A 24,066-nucleotide genomic window follows, 5' to 3' on the forward strand; every position below is an offset into this window, starting at 1 on the left:
ATTCCTGCTCTGCATTGCTGCTGCTGCTGCTTCTGCTGCTGCTGTTTCAAGGCCTAGGGAAGAGGAGAGAAGGATGTGACCTAAGAGAAATCCAAAATATTCTTAGAAATCATTAGCTCACAGTACAAACCACTTGTTTTACAGCAACCAGTAGTTGGATTCTGAGTCTAACTATGTCAGAAGTTCAGAGCGACTTTGGAAAGACATTCTGTTTGCATGGGACACTGATACTGTCTATTTAGCACTGCTACAAGTAGACAGATTTCCCACCTCTGCATCTACAGCAGAAAGTTAATGGTTGCACAACATCTTAAGTTGTGTTGTTTCATGAAAAAAATCATCTCTAGAGAATGCAAACAGAAAGGATTGCAAATCTGGAGTTGGTTCAAGAAGGAACTATATAAATAACTTCAAAGTAAGAGCACCATCATGTAATTCATCTCTGCCTCCTGGAGAAGAAAGAAGGAACTCCCTAAAAACCTTCAACACAGACATTACCCATTAGGAAAGACTTGTTTAATTAGCAGAGTAACAAAGGTTAAAACACTAAAGGGAAGAAAAGAAAAACCAAAGTGTTTGTTTTCAAGAAATGAAATTGAAACCCAAAGAGACTTAACGGCTGAATAAATTACGACAGATCAAGTATATTGTAGAATTTCAAAATAGGAAATAACAGGAAACATTATGCTGTATATATACACAAGTGGGACTGTTAAATAGAGAGCACCACTATCTGAAATAAATAAGATAAATTAATTATTCTGACAACAAAAATCATCATCATCCAGTTAGAACTGGGAGAGATAATATATGCAGTACCCTGCAGAATCTGCCACGTGAGGAAAGAAGCAGACAGACTGATTTTCAGGTTGTAAAGACAAATATGAGGAAGACTGACAGCAAAAGGATACAGATAATGAACACACAAGTTTGATTACTCTTTTCCAATTCATTAAATAGTTCCTGTTTAGCCACTTCTACTACAGGTTAAAAAAACATTTGGCAAAACTGAAACACAGCAAAATTGAAAATCACTAGGAGGAAGTATCTTCTGCAATGCACAAGTCACCTCCTGTTATTGAGGTCAAAAGCTTTTTAAAAAAAGAGAAAGATAGAGAGACCTGGCATTCATAGAAATAACAAAAATCCACTACATTCTTCTCTGGTTTGAAGATAACACTGTAAGCAAAAATAAGTGTCAAGGGGGTTGTGTGAATCCCATACTGCTGGTATGCAAATCAATTCAAATATTTCAGGTTTTGTGTACTCAGTTCACCTGTTCTGTGTGCCATTTAATTGCTGCCGTTTTCTCAGCTTAGATAAAACAATTCTGCTTTTGTTCATTGTGTCACCACAGCTCTTGGTCATGCAGTGCCTGAGGTGCCGATGACAATGGTGGCTGAGCCATGTGTGGGAAGAGGAGGAAACAATTATTCTTTAGATACTTCTTTTCAAATTCCATGCCAGCTTTGCATATATAAATTATCTGTTATAAACATCTGGAGATCTCTTTTAACAGATCTAAACTTAAAGAGTTCTGACACAATTACAGAATAATTCTGATGGGAAAGGTTCTCAGGAGGTCTCCAGTCCAACCTCCCGCTCTGAGCAGCCAGTTTGTCCTCCAACAGGCTGCTCTGGCCAGTCGTGTCTTGAAAACCTCCAAGGACGGGGATGGCACAACCTCCCTGGGCCTCTGCTCCACTGCTGGACTGTCCTCGGGGGGCAAAGGCTTTTCTTTACGTCCTGTTTTTCCTTATACTATTCAACTTATGCCCATTGTCCCTTGTTGTCCCACTTCCTTCAGCAGATTGTGATGAGCCTGGCTGTGTCTTCTCAATAACCTCCTTGTAAGCATTGGCCCATACCAGGCGGAGTTCCCCCATAACACACCGGATCACAGCCAGCTCCTCCATAATGAGGAGGACCCTTGACCCCTATACCTGGTCAAGCATCTCTCATCTCTCCCACATCAGGCCCAACTCCTCCACAACACCCCACAACTGGCCCAGCTCCCTCAGAACACCCAATAATCAGCCCAGCTCCCTCGTAACGTCCCAGAACCAGCCCAGCTCACTCATAACACCCTGTAACCAGCCCAGCTCCCTCATAACATCCCAGAACCTGCCCAGATCATTCTTAACACCCTGTAACCAGCCCAGCTCCTCTGTAACACCCCACAACTGCCCAGCTCCCTCAGAACATCCCAGAACCAGCCCAGCTCCCCTCAGCTCCAGCCATGAAAGGCCCCACTTTGCCTGCCCACCTGTCAGGAACCAGCCAAAGGGGAAAGTGCTGCCTACCCGGCACCCCCCGGTCAGGGAGCAGCTTCCAGGCAGCTGGAGGAGGCAGAGGGTCTCTCAGAGGATCTCTCTCCCAGTGGGGTCTCTCAGAAGGGTCTTTCTCTCAGAGGGCTTCCCTCTCAAAAGGGGTCTCTATCTCAGAGCATCTCGCAGAGGATCTCTTTCAGAGCATCTCTCAGATGATCTCTCTTTCAGAGAGGTCTCTCAGAGGAATCTCTCTTGGGGTCTCTCAGAGACCCTGGAAGCACAGCACCAGCCCACCACCTCCCCTCTAGCCCTGACCTGCATGGATATTGCCTCTGCGCTCGTGCACAGGGGTTCGTTTTTTTAATGTTGTTTGCCTTTCAGTTGTGCTTTGTTCTTGCTGAGCACACCATGCCACCCTCAGCGGAGGGTAGATGTTCCTCAGCGCACAGGTGTGTTTGCACAAAGGGCAGCTCTCAGGTGAATCCTGCTGTCAAGGGTGGAAACTACCACTTTATTCTACAGAGTTGAAAGAGAAGGTAATTCAAAATGGCACCATTCAGTCATTATCACCAGCACCTCCTTGAATTGTAATTTTAAACAGGCCTTAAGTCAGCAGCACGCTCCCCCCGTCAGCTCCACTATTTATGACAACAGTGATGGCTGCAGAACCAGGAACTGCTCCTACACACCCACTTCTTGCTCGGGACCTGCCTACAGTCTGATAATGATGGTAAAAAACCCCATGAGGACACAACTAAGGGGGGGAAAAAATGTGTATTGTACAGCTTCCTTCTTCCAATGAAACATGAAAAAGCAACTACGCAGACCGGAGAGATTTTGTAGGGTGCAGCCCAATGCAGTCCCTGGCCTGGGTCATTCCATGCAGTGGCAACAGACAAAAGTGTCACAGGTAAAGATGAGGGTGAATGGTATAAACCTTATCAGAGCAGACAGTGTTATTTCTAATCCTAAACACTATGATGAGATCTGGATGAAAGGAGGCCACACTGGAGTGCTGGGCTCCCCAGAGACATGGACAGACTAGAGAGACTACAGGGAAGGGCCACCAAGATGATGAAGGGACTGGAGCATCTCTACTATAAGAATATAAGGAAAAAAATTCTTCCCCAAAGGGCTGTCAGGCCCTGGCCCAGGCTGCCCAGGGCAGTGGTGGAGTCCCCATCCCTGGAGGGATTTCAAAGCCATGTAGCTATGGTGCTGAGGCACATGGTTTAGTGGTGGCCTTGGCAGTGCTGGGGTAATGGTGGGACTTGAGGATCTTAAAAGGTCTTTTCCAAACAAAATTATTCTACAGGTCTATCAAAGTCTGAGGGAGCAGTACAGCAGCAGCGTGATGTTCCAGGGTTAAAAGTTCTCACTTAGAAATCTACTCTTCCCTTCCTCCAGTGATACTATAAGTAGGTAGCACTTAAGATAAGGGGGCTGAATCCAGCCAGCTGTCTTCTCCAGTGTGCACTAGCAAATAATCTGCAGTGCAGACATAATTAAAAATATGAAAGTTTTCTTTAATTCTTGTTGCACTCAGTGTCTTATGTTTTTCCTACTGCTCTACTCATAGCACTGCTGTCTGCTTCCTTCTATCTCTATTTGCTAATTTTATCTACTTTCAGTAATTTTTCCTGCCCATGGTGACTACTGTGTTTAGGAAGAGGTGGAAGATGTGGTATTTGGTCAAAATAGCAGATTTCCACTGGAACTAAAATAAAGCAAAGAAACGGCATGCATTGTTCCCGGAATAAGGGGAAGAAGAGAGCAGAGACAAAAGGGAATGAATATACAGGTGGTGGAAGGCTGGTAGGAGCAGGAGCATAAGGAATTCAGAGATAAAAGCAGAAAATTATTAGGCAGGTAAGGAGAGAGGCTAGGAGGAGAGAAGAAAAGTAGATGGAGTGTAGGTTTGGAAATGGAGTGTGGGTTTGCCCAGAGGTCCCTTCTGACCTGTAAGTCTGTGAAACAGGGACCTACAGACCAGAGAGAATGAAAAGGAACTGTTGAGGGGGAAAAGGACTGTTTGTAACAAACCCTGAGTCTGCTTGATCACCCTCTTAAAAGAGAAAAGCCTTTGCAGCTGTTGGAGAGAAATGATTGCCAGTCAGGCTTAAAGAGGGTTGAGGAAGGGAAAGCAAAGAGTATAATTAATATCTTGCTGAAAGCATTAGTGAGAAGCAATTTTCTGAGCATTCAAATGAAAGTGGAAGCTTGACTCTGAACTTCAGAAGAAAATCTGCTTAATGTGACGGCACTCTCACTGTTTTGTTGTGGTTCTCAGCAGCAAACAACATCACAGTAACACTGACACTTCTGTGGAGAAACAGCCAAGTGGGAAAAGAAAAGAGAGAGAAGATTCCCTAGAGCCGGCATATCATTTTGATAGCAACTCTCTCTTGCTGGGAACAAAACTCTATTTTATCCAGTTGCCTTGTCTTCCCCTGCAATACTCTCCTCAATAATAAGCCCTAATCAGATCCTTTCTCACTGCAGATCCTTTTTCCAGGGCTGCCAGCATCTCTGCTTGCTGAATGCCATCCTGAGCGCTGCTTCTAAGCTCGAAAAAGTCAGGAAGAGGTTGGGCTGGAAAAGGTAAATCCTATCTGGAACACATGATTTCACCTGTCTGAGAAGCTTCCATAATCCCTGGACTAGCATCTCTCCTGCAACTTGATTTGTAACTCCTTACAGATTTTTACTTTACAAAAGAGTAAATCTAACCCTGATAAAGCATTTCCTTTCTAGGATAATGAAGAACTAAACAATGCAGTTGGGGAAACACCTGCAAATAAGACACTCAGGGGACTAATTAATCTTGCACTTTTCATTAGGAGAAAGAAATCATTTGAAGTGCAAACACTTACCCATCCTATCCTGTATGCACACAATTAACTCTATCCACACAACAGTCTTTCCCCAAGCATGGAAAATAATCGGTCCTTCGCTTTTTCTCATACACCCAGCAGAGGTGCAACTCAAAGCCAGTGTGCTCTCCTTCCCCTTCTTCTCTCCACTGTACCCACAGAATTCCCCGGAAGGGAGAGTACTGGCCCTAACTAGGGGAAGAAGTTGCTGGATTTAATCATTTTCCCAAAAAGACCTTCCACTTACTAAAACTGACTGTAGAAAGCTACACACACTCATCAAAAGGTTGGGTGAAAAGAAACATCCTATATCCATCCTTTCAAATAATAACAAAAAAAGTTCAGATGCTTATTTAAAGAAATAGCAGATAACTAAAGAGCAGAATATTTTGAAACATCTTTAAAAGTTGAACCACCTTTAAAAGAGAGGGATATTTTACCAAAACCCTGTTTACCATGAGACACAAAGGAATTCCTGAATTACTTCCCTGCAGATTGCAGCTTCACTGAGAAAGACAATTTACCAGAGAAATACAAGTTACTGCAACAATCCCTAACCTAGGCTCCAGACTAGGCTACTTACCTGCTTTAGTGCCTTCTTGCTGTGCTTCTGGGATGAGGAGATGATTTTGCCTGTCTGGATGGAAGGTGACGGGCAGCCTGACTGAGGGGAAGAGGTCTGTGACAGTCTAGATGACACTACAAGGAAAAAAAGAAAAAAACCAACAACATATATGTATCCACAATCCAACCTTTATACATTTGTCTGCAGCACGTTAGCCAGTCTTTACCATTTCAGATCATCCCATGAGGCTCATGAAAACTGCACCTCTAGCAAATGTTGCTCTTTGCATAAAGAATCATTTCTGTTTCCTCCCCACCACCAAGGCAGCTGTTTTCCTCTGAAAGCCAACAGCAATTCCTGTGACCAACTTCAGATTTGTCATCTCTTGTCCATCAATTTTTTTTGTATTAATCTTTTCAATAGCTGCTATCAAGCAACACTGCAGCTTGAGAAAAAGCTTCAGGTTCACCTCAGGTTCAGCCAATTCAAATCTAAATCAAAATACAGGCAATGGTTGTCTACATCTGGAATGATCTATAGTCAGACACTTCAGGGATAGCAGTTTCTGATCAGATTAAATCTGAATCCCACGCAAAAGCAGGAAGATCAATGACATGCAAAGGAACTGGAACATCACTTGCTCCTTTCTGAAAAGAAAGATGGGAATATACAGGATATCCCAGTAAATGAACACATATTCCCAGTGGATGAGCTTAGATGCTTGAAGAAATCTAGTCCTAGCCATGCAGAGTCCTAAAGCAAGGCCGCTGGTTTCACATGATTAGGACTTTTAAAGTTGTCTTGTTCAACCAGTAAACCAAAGATGGGAATTAAATAACAGCTTGTCACATGGTGTGAATGTACCTGTTTGGCACAAGATACTCAGTATCTGCTCTGGCAGCAGTGGGGTGATAGGTACATGAGTGGTGACACCTACCATAAAGGATAACAAACAAATTTGCATGTAAACTATTTAAATTATTGCTTCTTGAAACAATTAGTTCTAAAATACAAGAGGTTAAACTAATATCTTTCTGCAACAGAAAGGAGTGAAGAACTAATGACAAGAGCTCATCATTAACAACAGCCACAGTGTGATCCTGCTCAGCATCCACAGAAGCTCCTGAAAATAACACAGGAACAATAAGCATCACAAAGCAACATTTAAATAAAATGCACAGAACTAGCAAAAGCAAATTATGAAAGTAAAATTCACACATGTGGCATGGACTTTAAATTAAAAGTGTAAGGTTTTTAGAAGCCACACACAACAGAGATGACGTAGTATCAGACTCTGAAATGCCACTGGAAACAATGACAGTCAAAAGGTATGGTAACAAACAGGTAATTTAAAAGTCACTGACAAGGTCACCATACCCAGATGATCTGTGGACGTGATAAAAGATGAGACAGTTACACAGCAAGCAGAACTACCACTTAGACGGTAAAAAAACCCCAACAATATTGTACCAAGACCTGGAAAGCAAAGATAGTATCTGTACATTGAAAGCACAGCGAGAATGTAAACTTATGTTTGTCTCTCAATTTGGTTGAAATTGCAGTTCAAGAATAAGAGGATGCTGGAACAGTCACAGTCTGATTAGTACCTAGAGAGGAAATGCAGATCCCACAAACCCCCCGAATGCATTGATAAAGAGAGCTGGAAGAAAAGAAAGCTGGTTGCTTAGAGTTCACTCACACTTCCAGAGATTTTCAGCAAAAGGCTTCTAAAAATCATTTGGCTATTGTTTAAAAACAAAGAATTGGCATAATTCTGATGCTGGATGGGACAGAAGGCAATGAGCAGAACCAAATGGCAATCAGGCAAGAAATCAACAAAAATTCTGCAAGGTCACGTACTAAGTAGGGAGTGTTTTAGTGCTTAGTGACAGACTGCAGGGCAAGAAACAGTAAAGTATTAAATATTTAGTTTCATTAAGGTCAGAGGAAATGGAGTGGAAATGCAGAGAAATAGGACCCAGAGAACAAAAGACAAAAAATGCAATTAAAATCTCAAGAAAGGAGTAAGTAAATTTTTGGAGGAAAAAAATCAATAGCTACACATAGAACCTGTAGTAACCTAAATAAACGGTGTCACCTCGTGGAAGGGATCCACTATGGCTGACAGGTGCATGGAAACAGCCAGAAAGATGACGCAACGTGTAAAGATGGAAAGATGATGTACCTAAAATTCTTTCAGCACATTTGCCTTGAGCGTTTCACACACTTTAGTGCTAATCACACCACATCTGCAAAACTTGATGAGATTCAGGAAAGTAAAAGGGTTAAGGACATAACTAAAACGAGGGGGATTGAGAGGTTTTGTTATTCTCCAGGGAAGGACCCTGTGTGCAGCACACAGAATGAGATGATGCAGCTCTGTGTCTGGGCACCCCGTTTCTGTGGGGAAAGCACCGTGTGAGTTGCTGTTGTCCCCTGGAGAGCCTGGGCAGGGCAGAGCCTTCAGGCCCTCTGACTGACCAGCTATGAGCCACATCCACCACCGCTGCAAACATTGCCTGAGCTGGACAAACACTGTGGCCCCAGCCTTGTAAAACTAATCCTTGCTCATAGTTGTTAAACACAAAGAAAACACAAGTTGAGTTTAACATTTCAAGCCCCAGCATTGACTGTTGCTGGGGGTTTGAGACATTTGAATAGCAGGAACATAAACCACATCCTCTTTGAAGCCTATCACTGCTGAAACAACAAGTTCTGCATGAAGCTGAAACATTCAACCAAATACAGGCTACTTTCTCCAGCCTCATATTCTATTCACATTTTCCTTTTTATACTGTCTTTGAACAAATAAAACAAATCTTTTCAAACCAGGAAGGCTTTGAAAAATGCACACCTGAAAAGGCAACTCATGCCTGGATGATGATAATAATTTGCACCCTGGCATTAAACTTTGTGCATCCTTTGCCTGTGTAAAAGCCCTCGGTGCCACAACGGCTGTTGCAGGGGACTGCCAGCTGTAACCACAACAGACTCTCAAAAACAAACAGGAGAACTTGAAGAAGCCAACCAAGTCACAGCTGCTTGAGCTTAGTGACGGGGAGATGGATGGGAGGATAAACCCATGAGAATGCAGCCCTGGGTGCTGGGACCCAAGTGCTCTCAGAAAAGGTTACATCCTTTCAAGAACGCAGCCAAGCAGAGGTGTAACACAAAGACCTGCATGTGCAGAAAAATATTCAGACTCCCACAAGGACAAGACTTGACCAGCTGAGTTTGTTTCCTTTAGATTCGAACAGGGTATCAGTGAAGTTAGCTCTGTCTTCACTTCAGACTATTTCAGGTAATTTGAAAAATATGTGGAGCTGAGATTCTACCTCTTGATGCTAAGGGAGCTTTTAGAGGGAAGTTGCAAAAATAATTACAGAACGTAAAGCAACACCAGGGGAAGTAGCTCTGATTTTAAAGCACTCAGGGAGTTGCTTTGTGCTGCTTCTATGTAAATAAGAATTTACTTAATCAGCTAAAGATGATGGAAGACTGAGTGCTAGTATCTGATGGAAATGAATTTCAGTAGATTTTGTGAATTCGAAACAGTAAGCAGAATCCCCTCATTCCAGAGAGACGGGATGGAGATGTCGCCTGGATAATGAGGACAGAAAAGTGAATAAAGGGCAGTGAAAAAAACCCAACACCCTTGGGTATTTGAGAGTGCTGGCTTGGAGAAGCAATTAAATGTACTCATCTGTAGCTCCAGATGTACTCATCAGAATCGCTCCAAAACTAATAACTCTGCACACTTGGTCTGATGTTACTACACCAGCTTGTTCATTCACAAGGTTTCATTGCTTCCTGCTGTTGCATTTGCTGGGAGAGGAGCTTGCCAGGTGAAATTTTAACAGTTCTCTAAGATTAAAGTAGATGAGACAAAGTGGAACGTGTCAGCCAAACCTCATGAACCCTGATTTGTCAGATAAATGAAGAATGGACCCAGTATGATCCCACCTCCCAGCTGCAAGAAGAAATGCTGGAAGAAGATCAGCCTGCAGTCACTTACAGTGACAGGTTGTGGGACTGAGACTCCTTTTACACTTTAGACTTCTTATGTGAAACGTTACTGACACAAGGGCATTTCTTCTGAGAAACTAAATTACAACAAAATGTTAATTATGTTAAAGGTCAATTAAATTAGAAATATCAGTCTGGCAATATCTGAAGACATTGTTATGAGGTACTGGGTTCCTTTAAGAGCTGCAAACCCTAAATCATTGGTCAATCAGTTCTCTTCTGTGTGTTTATAAAGAAACCACACAAACAGCAGTGCTACTTAACAATAATTTGTTGAAGATGAGGGATTAATTAGTTTAGAAAAAACAGTAAATTGCTGCAAATATTAAACACAGAATGTAGTCTAGGGATCCCTTGTAATAGAAGTAGCAGGACTGTGAGTTCTGTTGAGATGCTTCATCGTGTCTTTCCTTTCTAGAGTCCCGATGCAGTTAATCCTAAGGACCTTCTTGACTGTTCTGGCTAAAGGAAGTCACTGATCAACCACAGGCTCAAACAAGGCAAATGACACATAACTTGGCCAACACGTCCACTTTAACAGTGTGCCACACTGTGTGTTTTGCCAGTGTTTCCAAAGGCAATGTTGGAAGGAACTCCACAAGCCGTATGACATGCCAGTCCTACCACACACTCCCTGCTTTCACCAACAACGTAAGACTGGTCTACCACCAAAGAAGAATCCCAGAATGGTTTTGGGTGGAAGGAATCCTTGAGATCATCTAGTCGCAACCCCCTGCCATGGGCAGGGGCACCTCCCACCAGACCAGCTTGCTCCAAGCCACATCCAACCTGGTCTTCAACACTTCCAGGGATGGGGCAGCCACAGCTGCTCTGGGCAACCTGGGCCAGGGTCTCACCACCCTCATAGCAAAGAATTTCTTCCTAAGATCTCCTCTCAATCTCCCCTTTTGCAGCTTGAAACTGTTCCCCCTCGTCCCATCACTCCCTGCCCTGATCAAAAGTCCCTCCCCAGCTTTCCCGTAGCCCCTTCAGGTCCTAGAAGGTGCTCTAAGGTCTCCCTGGAGCCTTTTCTTCTCCAGGCTGAACACCCCAACTCTCTCAGCCTGTCTCCAGAGCAGAGCTGCTCCAGCACTTGCATCATCTCTGTGGACTCCTCTGGACTCACTCCAACAGCTCCATGTCCTTCTTGTGCTGGGGACCTCAGAGCTGGACCCAGCACTGCAGGGAGGTCTCACCAGAGTGGAGTAGAAGCACTAAGACTCATAATTCCCATCTGATATTTGATACCAACACAGCTCTGTATGCTGCAGATCGACAGTAACGGAAAAGAGAAGATGCTGAACAAATTTTCACTTTTTTTTTTTCCTCTTGGATGTCTCGACTTGCACAGCTTATTTGCATTTTAGTGTGTGAAAGTAGCAGGATATTTGTTTAAAATCCCCCTGGCTTCCAGTATACATCTGCTCTCTTGCTTAAGGTGATACTTAATAATAGTGTTCTGGCTAAGGTTTGAAAGACAGTGTCAGATAAACAACCATGAGAAAGCACATGTAGCTGCTTTGGGGCAGCAAAACTGACCATACAACTATGATGTTCCCTTAAGCTCAACATGTTTATTAGACAGAACTATAGAGATCTTCATTCAGTCAGCCAGTAATTTATTTTTTATTTATTGCCTTATCCTCCCTGGTCAGTGCGGCTGCAGAACTGGGCTAGTCAGAGCACAGTGCAGGAAAACACCTGGAGGAGCCCTGAGCTGGAGAGGGGGGAACAGAAAAGCAGAGGGAGATCTTACAGCAGAACAACTGGGATGATGGCAGAGCTCACGCTTTTTTTGGCAGGCACTCAGACAATTCCTAAATCACGATCAAGATTTTCTTAAAATTATGTAGCAGAAATGACTGCCTGGGTTGCTCTGGCTTGTTTCAGAAGAGATGCAGAGGACGCTGCTGAAGTAAGCAAGCACAAAGAATGACCTCACATTTATACCACAGTTTTGTTTCAGTGGCTCAAAAAGAAAATTACTCTCAGGGTCATTCAGTTTAAGGTCAACCTTGGCAGTTCCCTTTACTGAATTCTGGCATTTGGTTATCTTGACTTACATGCCAAGTGTTTAACAGTATGAAACAAAATAAAACCACTAGCTAGAACTAAAGAGAAAATACATCTGCAATTGTTGGAGAATCTGGGAGTCAAATTACCTCCAAATCAGAAAAAAAAGAGATGTAACTGTGTGAAAGTAAAATTATTCCGACAAGAAGAGTTTGAGCTACGGCTGAAGACAACCAAAACCAATCCAGACAAATACTATTTAGTGTAAAAACATCACACAGCCCATGCATTTGACACTGCAACAGGCTCAGGGATGGAAGCAAAGGGCACAGCCTTCTAAACTGCTTGCATGACCATTGCAGGAGCTGTGGGGTTTTACTGGGTCTTTGATCCTTTGCCTTTTAATGATCAGAGCTGGTTATTGCTTCCAACATACAGTACAGCAAAAGAAACTCTCATCTTTGGCAAAGTGGAGTCAAATTGTTTTGGAGCAATGAAACTGTTCTGCTAAATTTATACTCACAGCATTAGATTTAAAAATCTATCAGAGATAAAAAGCCTTTTGCTGGATAATTGCCTCATGAGCATCACCTAACAAACTGCTCCAACTGCAGAAATCAGTGCCCTCTTATGAATGGGTAATGCATCTTGGTAATTCATTCCACCCATTAGGAGTCTGAAATCTGTAATCTTGCTGCCAGCATGAATTTGATTTATTATTTGGCACAGAAGCAGTGCTCTTCCCTACAGTCCTCAGGCATGAGAGATTTACTCTTTGCCTTTAAGAGAAGCAAAATGCAGCACGATGTAGGCACAGGACAGGTCCCATTGGCAGGCGCTGCTGTCAGCCCTGTGCCTGCTTGTCACTCTTGCAGCTCAGTGCAAAGCCACTTGGGCACATGGACAAGGTACTCACCTCTGCATCCTGGCTGGAGCTCAGAAGTAGGAGCTCAACAGGGGTTTTGTCTCTGATTTTGTTTGGGCTTGGGAAAGTATAATATGAGAAGAAATTAATATAATAGATCCAGAGTCCCTGCCCGAGAGGTTGCATGCGTTTCCACGCGGTTGTCTGCCTCAAAATCTACACATTCAGAAAGAAAAGGCTGCACTACTCACTTGGAAAGAAAGTACAGTCAAGCTGACCTAAAAATACAGTGCCCCCCCTCCTTCAACTATGTGCAGTCATAAGCTTAAAATAACTCAAGTTTTAAACAGCTAATGGAATCCAGATGTATTACATGAAAAACATCTAGTGAAAGCCATTAAAACACATCTTGAGAAGGACAGAAATGCTTCCTGCTAATCCAATGCCCTGCTTTTCAACAGGTATGCAGTTTACCAGAATGAGAATTGGAACTCGACCTTGAATTCATATCAAAACAATATCAAACTTTCAAGTCAGACAACCATTTTAAAAGAGTTCTCTCCCACATGACTGTTCCTTGCTAAAATGAAGGAAGAAGTAATGCCCAAAAATGTCCAATTGCAGCTTCCCGGAACTCCCCCTCCTGCACTTACCCTGGGCAAAGCTGGAACTTGCACTGCTCTGATGAGGATTACACATTCCTGTTATCCAATTACGTTTGTTTATTAACACAAAAAAAGATCAGCTGGTTGCTTCATATAGTGAGACTGGTGCGTCCCCTGCACTAGCAGCTCTGAGAAAACAAGCTGAAGTACTCAACAAGTCTGCATCTGATGGCTCCTACATCTCATGCTCCAGTGATCTTACCTAACCTCTTTACTTTCTTTCTCTTGCATTTTCTTAAGAGTAAATTTATTCATACGTGCTTTCTTGGTTACACTAGGTAATTCTTCCACACTAGGAAAGAACATAAATTAAATATTAACAAAGAAAGAGGAAGAAAGAAAAAAAAAAAAGGAAAGATATAGCTCTAGAGCCCTCTGCTCTAGTGAAGAAATAAAGTTGGCACCAGTACCTTAACATCATGAATAATGAAGTATTGTATCACTTATGAGAAAGGTCTGAAAACCTGAGCTGCCAACAGTAGCCAAACATCCTACATGAAATACTGGAGACATTGCCACCAAAGTGTCCTTCAGGATGACTTCTCATCACAGGGACAGGGTGATACAGAGCTTGTTGGGATGGGAGAACATCCATCAATACCATAAATGTTTTGGAGAACATTGCTGTCATAAAGCCCTATCAGCTACAGAGATCTCCCAGTTAACAAACCCCAGGCTTACCTAAATGACACAAGAGTAGTTCTGGTTTCAGCCCCAGCGTGGGGAGAGCATATGACTATGTTTAGTATTGGCAGCATGCAGCATATCTAGGAACAGCAGCCACAAACTGGAAGACCCTGCTACAGACAGTGTGTGTGTAAAAGAAATGAGAAGGCCCCAACTCAGCAGACTCAGAACCTAATTATAAATCAAATTAAACTAAAAGAAACAATGAAAATAAATTATTGTTAACTTGTACCCCTATTACTTCCTAGGCCCAAGCATTTTCAAGTTTTCTGGAGGACACATGGTGATGGCAAAGGCAGACATAGGTACACAGTTCCCTGGGTGTCCAAGAATTTAAATCATTATCACCAAAATGTTCTGAATTTTAGGGATCCAAACAATATTTTTTCATCTATTTTACTGGAAGGAAGCAGAGAATTAAATATTTTACATAAATTCATTTGAAAATCACAGCTATAAGTGCTAATTACATAAGCTGACAGCAAATTAGCCAACATCAAAGAGTTGTTCTGATGTTTGGGTTTGGGGTTTTTTTTGTTAAAACCCAGGGATTATAGCAGATCTCTGCCTTTAGGAAAAAGCCAAGACTGTAAAGGTGAGTGGATAAATCTGAGTTATTAATGATATGCACTACAGTAGCCCAGGTAGATAGAAGCAATCATGAACACCCAACACTCACTGAAAGTCATTTAACAACTGACCTTGGCAGCTGCCCCTGCCTGGTTTCAGTACATTACTGCAGATATTTCAGTGTTTGTTTTTCTACTTTACCTAAAATACAAGTTTCAATGTGAAGAACACTTCCCTCTTCTCTAAAAAATACCTCAAAAGAACGCAGCAGTTCACTTAAACTTCTTGATTCTGAGAAGCAAAAGTGAAATTACTTAGGTAAACGCCAGTTGTGTAAAACCAAGTATTGAATATCATAATTCATCCCAATGCTTACTTGAGAAAATTCAAGTGTTTCTGGTGACACATATTCTTCAGGCCTGTCCCTGCAGGTCACCACAAAGGCAGTGCAGAAAACCCGTCCCAAATTCCTAACTAATACCTCCAAGATCTTCATCCTAAGACCGAGAGACAGAAACACAGGCTGTGAAGAGAAGCACTGGTGAAGAAAAGTTACCCTAGCATGGTGGAAGAGTTGTCTTCTTCACAACCAGCTCTATGATGATCAACAGCTGGCAGGTGACTCTGGCAACGAGGATGGTGCAGAGACAGAACACAGAGAGACGTCTGCGCTCTGTGAGCGCACTTGACACCAGTGGCTGATGACAGCCTTGAAATGGGAGTGAGGAGGATGCGTCGGCCCACAGGGAAAAAGTCTTGTTAGGTGGATGGTTTTATATGATGATATAGAAGTGGGGAAAATGTCTACATTAAAGCAAGGGAAGACAGGAAAAGTACAGAATTACAGAATGGTTGGGGTCAGAGGAAAGCTCTGGAGCTCATCTAGTCCAAGCCCCTTACTAGAGCAGGCTCACCCAGAGCAGGTTGCACAGGATGGCATCCAGGCAGGTTTTTAATCTCTTCAGAGAAGAAGCCTCCACAACCTCTCTGGGCAGCCTGTTCTAGTGCTATGTCACCCTCAAAGTCAAGAAGTTTTTCCTCATGTTGAGATGGCATTTCCTGTGTTGCAGTTTGTTCCCACTGCCCTTTGTCTTGTCACTGGGCATCACTGAAAGAGTTTGGCCCCATCCTCCTCACACTTGATCTTTAGCTATCTATAAGCATTGATAAGATGTCCTCTCAGTCTTCCCTCCTCTAGATTACACAGCCCCAGGTCTCTTAGTCTTTTGTCGAAAGAGAGATGCTCCAGTCCCCTCATCATCCTCGTAGCCCTCTGCTGGACTCTCTCCAGTAACTTCTTGCCTCTCCTGTACTGTGGAGCCCAGAACTGGACAAAGTTCTCCAGATGTGGACTCACCAGGCAACCTCCCTCCACCTACTGGCCACACTCTCCTCAATGCACCCTAGGGGGGCATTGGCCTCCTTGGGCACATTGCTGGCTCATGGTTAACTTGTTGTCCAGGAGACTCCCAGGTCCTTCTCCTCAGAGCAGCTTCCTCTGAGCTGTGTAAGAATTACATTAGATAATATTTTATGCTTTCACACCAGAAGAGCTATTGTTGCTCAGTTTGAATGTGGAACCCGCTCCAAGAAGCCTCCAGAAGTACCCTTGTCACTCCTTGCAGGTATTCCTTTCTCAGGATGTCAGTCAATGTGCAACAGCCAGAGAGGAGATGTCATCTCAATAGATTGTTCCTTGACTCCTGAGTTCTTTAGGATGAAAAAAATTACAATCTAGATAATAGGTATTGAGTTGAGTAACTGCAGGTCAGGCAGGATGTGGACTTCACCATTCCAGCATCTCCTGCTGTCATGTAGGGACACTTAGAAGGGAAGAAGCAGCCATACATCTCTTCACCCTCACTGTTCAGGCACCACAATTAAAAAAAGGAGCATGAAAGGTGTTTGTGTATCACACGTGTGAAGGAGAGAGAGAGACTGTGCAATGAGGCACCCCCGCAGTGGGTTTGCTCTGGCTGTCATGGCCTGCGAGAGGAAATGCGGGCAGGTCACAGCCACCGCCAGCACACAGAGCATTTGGGAGGTCTACAGGCAAAGTCACTCAAAACCCAGCATCCTGTGCACACAAGACACAGGCGAGTCTTTCTGATACGTACTCAGAACTGAGGATGTGAATTTAAGCACAGCATCAATAAGGCAACGTGGAAGCCGAAACGGAGGCTGATCTACAGAGAAGCACGCAGCAGCAGGAACACGGTGCTTGCCTGAAACAACTGCCACCTTTGACAGTTCAGCTCAGCAACAGCACATGGACACCAAGAGAACATACAGAAGCCCATCTGCTTGCATGAAACTGCAGCAGTGCACTTGCAAGTCCTAGTCACTGCACTCCTAGGAGTGCACTGTTTATAAACTAACAGAACCAAAATTGCAGAGTGTGGATGGCATGTGCTGTCAAGTACTTTTCCAAGCAGTGCCACCTCCCTGAAGAGCCTGCCAGAAATCCAAGCTTCACCTCAAGTGTGAGATGCCCACAAAGCTCAAGGGACTTTCTACTGACTGTTGTGACTGGTATAATATTTTTAATAACAATTTCTAAGACTAAACCAATTGCTACATAACTCATTCTGTATGGGAGCATTTGCTTTGAAGAAACAACCTGTGACTGAAATATACCCCATACAAATTTGTTCCTTGTAAAACAACTTCACTTTTGACAGCATATGGTTGTGAATCATGGAATGATTTTGGTTGGAAAAGACCCTTGAGATGATCAAGTTCACCCATTACCCAGCTCTGCCAAGGCCACCACTAAACCATGTCCCTCAGCACTACAGCTACATGGCTTTGAAATCCCTCCAGGGATGGGGACTCCATCAATGCCCTTAGCAGCCTGGGCCTGACAACCCTTTCCGGGAAGAAATTGTTCCCAATATCCACCCAATGCCCTTAGCAGCCTGGGCCTGACAACCCTTTCCAGGAAGAAATTGTTCCCAATATCCAATCTAAACTTCCCCTAGCAGAACTTGAGGCCACTTCCTTTTGTTCCATCGTTTGTTACCTGGGAGAAGAGACCAAGTCTACCCCTCATCCAACCTCCCTTCTGGCAGTTGTAGAGCATGAAGAAACCCCGTAAGTTACAGCGAAGATTCTTCTTAAGCTTCTTCACAGAATCTTTCAGTAAAATATCTTATTTTCTGAGCATTACTTGCGACTGCCCACTAATGCCACAGCACACCGAATACTTGTGTGTTCCTGAGCCAGAACAACATACCTGGAGCGCAGCAAGCTCAAGGTACATGAGCAAATGAACAGATGTAATGCTCCTGCACTTCCCATCCCACATGAGCAGCTCTGCCCCTTCCCTTGGTTTGTCCCAGCATGCATTAGGTCCCTCCATGAGCTGATTCAGCTTGCTGACCAGGGCACAAGGCTGTCAGTATTTTTATCTCCAGGTTTGTTTACACAGGACTACCAAGGTGTGCTGGCTCAAGGCCTGATCCCTAGAGCTGCCCATGTCTACTCAGGGCCAGTAAAGAGAGGGCAAGCACCAGAGTCCTGGGCAAAGAGCGTCTTGTGAGCAGTTCAGCTGACCCTCAGCATCTTTACAGCAATGTCGGCAGGACCATACACTTCAGATGCTTTGTTCTGGGGTAACAGAACATGTTTTGAGGTTGCTGACTCAAACACAGAGCAGATTAGAGGTGGCCAAACATGAGCTGTATAGGAAGGTAAGGTAGGTGTTAGAAGAATGGAAGATGTGGTCACGTTTCTTTCAACTCCCCACCAGGCTCCCGCATCACGTATCACTTCTGTGACTGCACTGGGGGCAGCACGGCCACTCTCCTTCCCCAGTCTGAAGAGCTACTTAAAACCAACTGATCGGCTTGCAGGTCTCTTTTATTACTGCAGCTTGTCTCTGACAATATGCACGTTAATAAAATAAGCAGCGTAACCATCTCATATTCTGATTACAGAGGATCTCCAACGCAGCCACACCACGGCACAACTGGGCATCCACTAATGGTTGCACATCGTTCTCCCAGCTCCTGCCTCACCCAGGCCTGCAAGGTGGCTCACCCACTAATCCACGTCCCCAGGGTTTGTTGCCAAGAGAACACAGGCCCAAAAACAAGCTTCCAAGGACAGTGCAAGTGCCTGCAAGAGGATTATTGGATGCTTCATGAGAGTGACAAGCACTTATGCCTGGACTGCAGCAGCACTGATGCCAATGCATTTACTGCTGAGACAGCACCAGCACAAGGGTTTGATATTTTGGAGGAAAACCATGAATTACCCACTGCACTGAAGCTTCCTGATTTTCTCCCCATGAAGCAGCTTTTTTTTTTTTTTTTTTTTTTTTAATTCGTGAAATGACACAGTTGACCTGGAAACAGTTGATTTAGACTATTTAGAGATTCTCCAAATTTATGCAGAGAAACTGACAAATAATACGCCGCTGATGGTCACATCACAATGTAAGGTCTAAGGTACTTGGCTGAAATACAGCCAATATACTTGGCTGAAGTATAGATTAATTTAAACTGTTTCCTTGTATTCCCTTCTCTACTTTTACCAACAGACACAAGAGACTCCAAGGAATCCTGGGTACAGCACCCAGCACAGCAGCCCCCAATCGAGGAGCAGGGATAAAATAGGGTTGTTTCATGTCCAGTTAAGGCTTTGCTGTTGGAGAGCAGGAAACATGGCAAAGATTAAATTCAGTTTCTTCTCAGCAGTTGAGTGACAAGTTTCTAAAAATGACTGTCTAAAAATATCAAAATGAAGCTTTAACAGCTCTTCCTCACACAGTTCTTTGAGATTAACTCTTCCCAATTCACTCCATATGGGAATGATGGCCCAGGAACAGCAAGGTCAGCATGTGGAATTAATTGTCACCAGCACTTCCAACCCACACCCCGAACTAATTTGCATTAATTTGCAGATGTACATTAAAAATAGCTGAGTGTGCCCGGGGCCCATAAGCAGCTGGAGCCTCCCCAATCACCCCAACCACCCCAGGGCTGCTGCAGCCAGGCTAGCAAAAAAACCAACAAGCAAGTCTGGCATTTTGACAATGGATCTCACAACTCTGAACTGAAAACAGAGAAAGAACCAAGCTGAGATACTTATACTTCTGGTGAAAAATGAACAGTACTTAAAAATCTGCCTCTCACTCCGCCCCAAAACAAAGCCCCCTGTCCCTGCTCTGACCTGTGCCCTTGCCCATTGCTACACACCGGCTACACTGACTGAGAGTCTCCAATGCTCAGAAATCGAGGGGCAAGGTTGTGGGGGGAAAAAAAATAATGGTCTTTTTTTTTTCAGCAAGGAATGACACAGTCACATTTAAAGTCCTGGGCTGAGGCACTGCCATGGCAGCTTATTACAGTGGTAAAATAAGGCTTTTAAGTAGACAAATCCATTTCCCTGCACTTTATTCTCAGCAGCAGTTGAAGAGACCCTGCTGATGTTAAAAGACACTTTCCTTTATTCAGATAGACAGAAAACCAAGCCTCAAAATTAAAGTTTGGCAAGTGAAAAAGGTCTTAAAAAGAAGGTTGCTGGGCAGCCTTAGCTCCAGCCACTCCCCCTTCCATTATGTCCCAACGGCACTGGGGAGAACATGCTGTTTGCAGAATCCCAAACTGGCTTGGGTGGGAAGGCACCTTAAAGACGACCCAGTCCCAACCCCGTGCCATGAGGTTGATGCTAAAAATACAAAGAGACAGTTATGTGGCCAATGCATATTCGAAAAGAAAAGGGCAGGAGAAATGCCCGTCCCTCTGCAGTGTGCACAAGGCAGAGCAGGACTTTTAAATGGATGTTACCCACTTCTTTAAAAATAAATTACAGGAAGGCAAAAGGCATTTTAATCTTCTATTGTCAAAACAAGGTGTTTTTGGTGACTCAGGGCAAACACTGAGCAATACCCATCAATGGGTGTGAAGGCTCCTCACATCCCTTGATTTCAATATTGTGTGTGTATATATACTTCCGTATATCTCTCTCTATATATACCTATGCCAGCAGGTCAGAGGAGAGGATTGCCCCTTCCCACCCAAACTATTGTGTTACTCTATGGTTTTATGACACATATATAGGTGTAGTTTCTATGTAGTGCTCCTACTTTAAATACTGGTTAGACAGGAAATTCAACAACATTCAGTGCACTTGTAACAAACACCATGACATAGTCAAGTCCGATTAGAGATACGTGATTTGCATGGAGCTGGAGCTGCTGCTGAAGCTTGATCTGCTGGTGGTAGCATGTTTGCAGGCTGGAAAGCAGAGCCGAGATACAAACTCTCTCAGCTGCCTAAAATTCACTCCAGCCTGTGTACGTAAACAAAGCTCAAAGTGTGGCAGGTTCCTCCCCAAACACAAAGCAGTGTGATTGCTGTATCAGTGCTGTTTTCAGAGGCAGATGAGGTTCTGTCATGTGAGACGGTTCACCATCTCCTTGATAGAGGCCAACCTTGTCAGCTGTCACTAACACACTTTAACTTGGTTTCTCTCCTGCATTTCTGAGTGACACAGTGACACAGCTCTTCAGCACATCTCTCTGGAAACTTTAATATTTTTTTTAATGGTTTCTGCAACAGTGAAAGAAAGAAGAAGATGTCATGGTCGGCCTGCCTGGCTGAATTCCACCAGACCCAACGGCTGCGTGCTGCGCATCCTGGCTGCTCCTCATAGGACCTGTTCAGCAGCCAGGTACTGCACGTGTCAAGCAAAAACTTTTCTGACAGCAAAGAACATCAGGAGCTTGTACAGATATCCAAGTATCAGATTCATAAATTGTGTGAAAAAATAAGCAAACCTGGCAAAATAAGCAAAAGTGCCAAAGTTTGCTGAGGATACCATGTTATTCAGTGAAAAATACAAGGGCTGACGGACAACTTGTAGGAGAGAGGACAATGACCACAGAGTAATCTTATCTCAGTATTGTAATAAATAAGCTGAGACTTAAAACTGCCCCATGCAGCAGAATCCACCACTTCCTTTGGGAGATTATTCCAATGTTTTGACTGTCCTCATGGTGAAAAATTTACTTCTTGTGTCCAACTGGAATTTCCCCAGGAGCAACCAGTGCCCATTACCCCTCATCTTTTCTACGCGACTCCTTGTACATAGGGAGTCTCCATCCCCTTGGTAGCCACCCTTTAAGTACTGGAAAATGGTAATAAGGTGTCCCCAAAGCCTTCTTTTCTCAAGGCTGAGCAAACCCAGTTTTCTCAGCCTCTCCTCATATGGCAGGTCCTCCAGTCATCAGATCATCCTTGTGGCCCTTCTCTAGACCTCCTCCAGCCTGTCTGCATCCTTTTTGTGGAGCAGGGACCAAAACTGAACACAATACTCCAGGTGTGGTCTGACAAGTGCTGAGCAGAGCGGGATGATGATTTCTTGATCTCTGCTGGTGATGCCCTTGTTGATGCAGCCCAGCATCCTGCTGGCCTTCTGTGCTGCTGCATCACACTGTTCACTCACGTTGAGCCTGTTATCCCCCAGGTCCCTTTCCACGGGGCCACTCTCCAGTATCCCAGTCTAAACTGCACTCCTGGGTTATGTGTTCTCAGGTGCAAGACCTTCTTGAGCACACCATGCTTTCAGTGAACAGATCTGAGACTGAGCTGGAGTCTTCATTCCCAAGACCTTGAGCTGTCAGATTGCCAGTGCTGAGAATCACATTTTCTGCCTTGAAAAAAACTATCCCATCCTAGCAAGGTTTCTTCAGTATGCAGATAAGGAAGACACACAACCTCAGCAGCACAGTACAGATAGTAAAAACCACCCTGTTGCCGATTCAACACACAAGTTTCAGATTAAAGAGAACAAGGAAAAAATAAATATTGAGAGGTTAAACATGGATCCTGCCATGCTGGTGAAACAAGAAAAGAAAGCTCTACTCAAAACTGGCTTCACACACAGAGAGATCAAACATCTCCTGAATGTGCACTTTGCTTTGAAGAATGAAATGGATCCTTGGCTGGCAGGACAGGCCCAAGGTGCCAACTACAGAAGCACAGCGGGCTGAAGTCTGTCAGCCAAAGCAGCAATTCCTGCTGCATATCCCAGGGAGTGGAGCCTTTTCAATGACCTGGCAGTGAAGGGTGTATCTGATGCACACAGATGTTTAAGCTTGTCGGCTGCTTTCCAGGTATCCATAGAACTGCCCAGGTTGACAGGGATCTTGAAAAACCATCCAGTCCAACCCTGCATGGGAAAGGCATTCCAGATGAGATTAGCAGCTTGTAGAATTGCATCTTGAAAACCTTCAGCAATGAGGACTCCACCATGTCCCCAAGGAGGTTGTTCCAGTGAATTCAAGTTCTGATTGAACAGGGCTCTGAGCAACCTGATCTGGTTGAACATGTCCCTGGTCACTGCAGGGGTGTTGGACTAGATGGCTTCTAAAGGCTCCTTCCAACCCAAACCGCTCTGTGATTCTAAGAGTCCATCACTGCTCTTGCTGTAAAAAAAAATCTTTGTTATGTCAAGATGAAACTGGAGCAACTTGTACCTGTTGCCCCTTTTCCATGTAGCTTCTCGTGAAGAGAAGCTTATATTTTCAAGCTTGCTTTCCCTTCTGTGACACAGCTTGGAGAAGCAGCAAGTCACAGATGACCTTTCTTCTAGAGAGGAAAGGGACCTGGGAAATGTTTTGTGGGTAAAAAGCGAATATGACATGGTTTGTGAGGCTGAAAGGCAAAGTTCCTGAGATTTTGTTTGAGATGGAATGAGACAATCAACTGCAAAAATTTCAAGACAGAGAAGCTGAAGTTATGAAGGAAGAAAAACCCCAGATGAGAAAGCTCCTTCACAAAGTAGCCCCTGCTTGGAGACAGGACTGCACATGCTCCCCTTTGTGTACCCATGTACCAATGGTGACAGCACATAGGACACAGAATCATTTAGGTTTGAAAAGACACTTAAGATCACTGAGTACAACTGCAAACCTGCCACAATGCCAAGGCCACCACTAAACCAAGTCCTTCAGCACCACAGATACACAGCTTTGAAATCCCTCCAGGGATGGGGACTCCACCACTGCCCTGAGCAGCCTGTGCCATGGCCTGACAACCCTCTCTATGAAGAATTTGTTCCTAATATCTAATCTAAACCTCCCCTGGCACAACTTGAGGCTGTTCCCTCTTGTCCTATCAATTGCTACATGAGCCAGTCTGCTGCAGGTACTGCACCACAAGACCTTCCCTACTCCATGAGAAACTTTGTACAACCAACTCCTGCACATCACTGAGAAGATGCTTTATCACCCTGAACAAGAGCATTTCCATTGCTCTGGGGCTCCTGAGGCTGCCCCGCAAAGACCGTTGGTGTTCATCTCCTATCAGCTGGAGACCCACTGAGTGCAGAGAGACACCTGGATGTGTCCCTGCCCTGTCCCTCCCCACAGAGCCCATTGCTGGGCACTGCAGCCAAGACATTTCTAATTGCAATGCAACATAGTTGGGAAGTTGGAATTAAATGGCAGAACATACTGATACTCAGAAACTCTTTAACAAACATGCATGCTGTGGATTTTCCCAAGCCTGCAGCTCAGGGAATT

The 24,066-nt window shown here is 44.1% G+C and overlaps 1 protein-coding gene across 1 annotated transcript in view; it reads right to left on the reverse strand.

The window, feature by feature from the left end:
* ASXL2 (additional sex combs like transcriptional regulator 2) overlaps window positions 1-24,066 on the reverse strand; it is a 127,454-nt gene that overhangs the window by 21,481 nt on the left and 81,907 nt on the right. The window contains exons 7-8 of the mRNA XM_010002204.1: window positions 5,727-5,842; window positions 31-53 (exon numbers count right to left, since the gene is read on the reverse strand). Coding sequence (XP_010000506.1) covers window positions 31-53; window positions 5,727-5,842 — 139 coding nt within the window. The remainder of the gene's footprint in view (window positions 1-30; window positions 54-5,726; window positions 5,843-24,066) is intronic.

This window comes from Chaetura pelagica, unplaced genomic scaffold, assembly GCF_000747805.2.
Source record: "Chaetura pelagica isolate M959 unplaced genomic scaffold, ChaPel_1.0 scaffold107, whole genome shotgun sequence".
Taxonomy (NCBI): Eukaryota; Metazoa; Chordata; class Aves; order Apodiformes; family Apodidae; genus Chaetura; species Chaetura pelagica.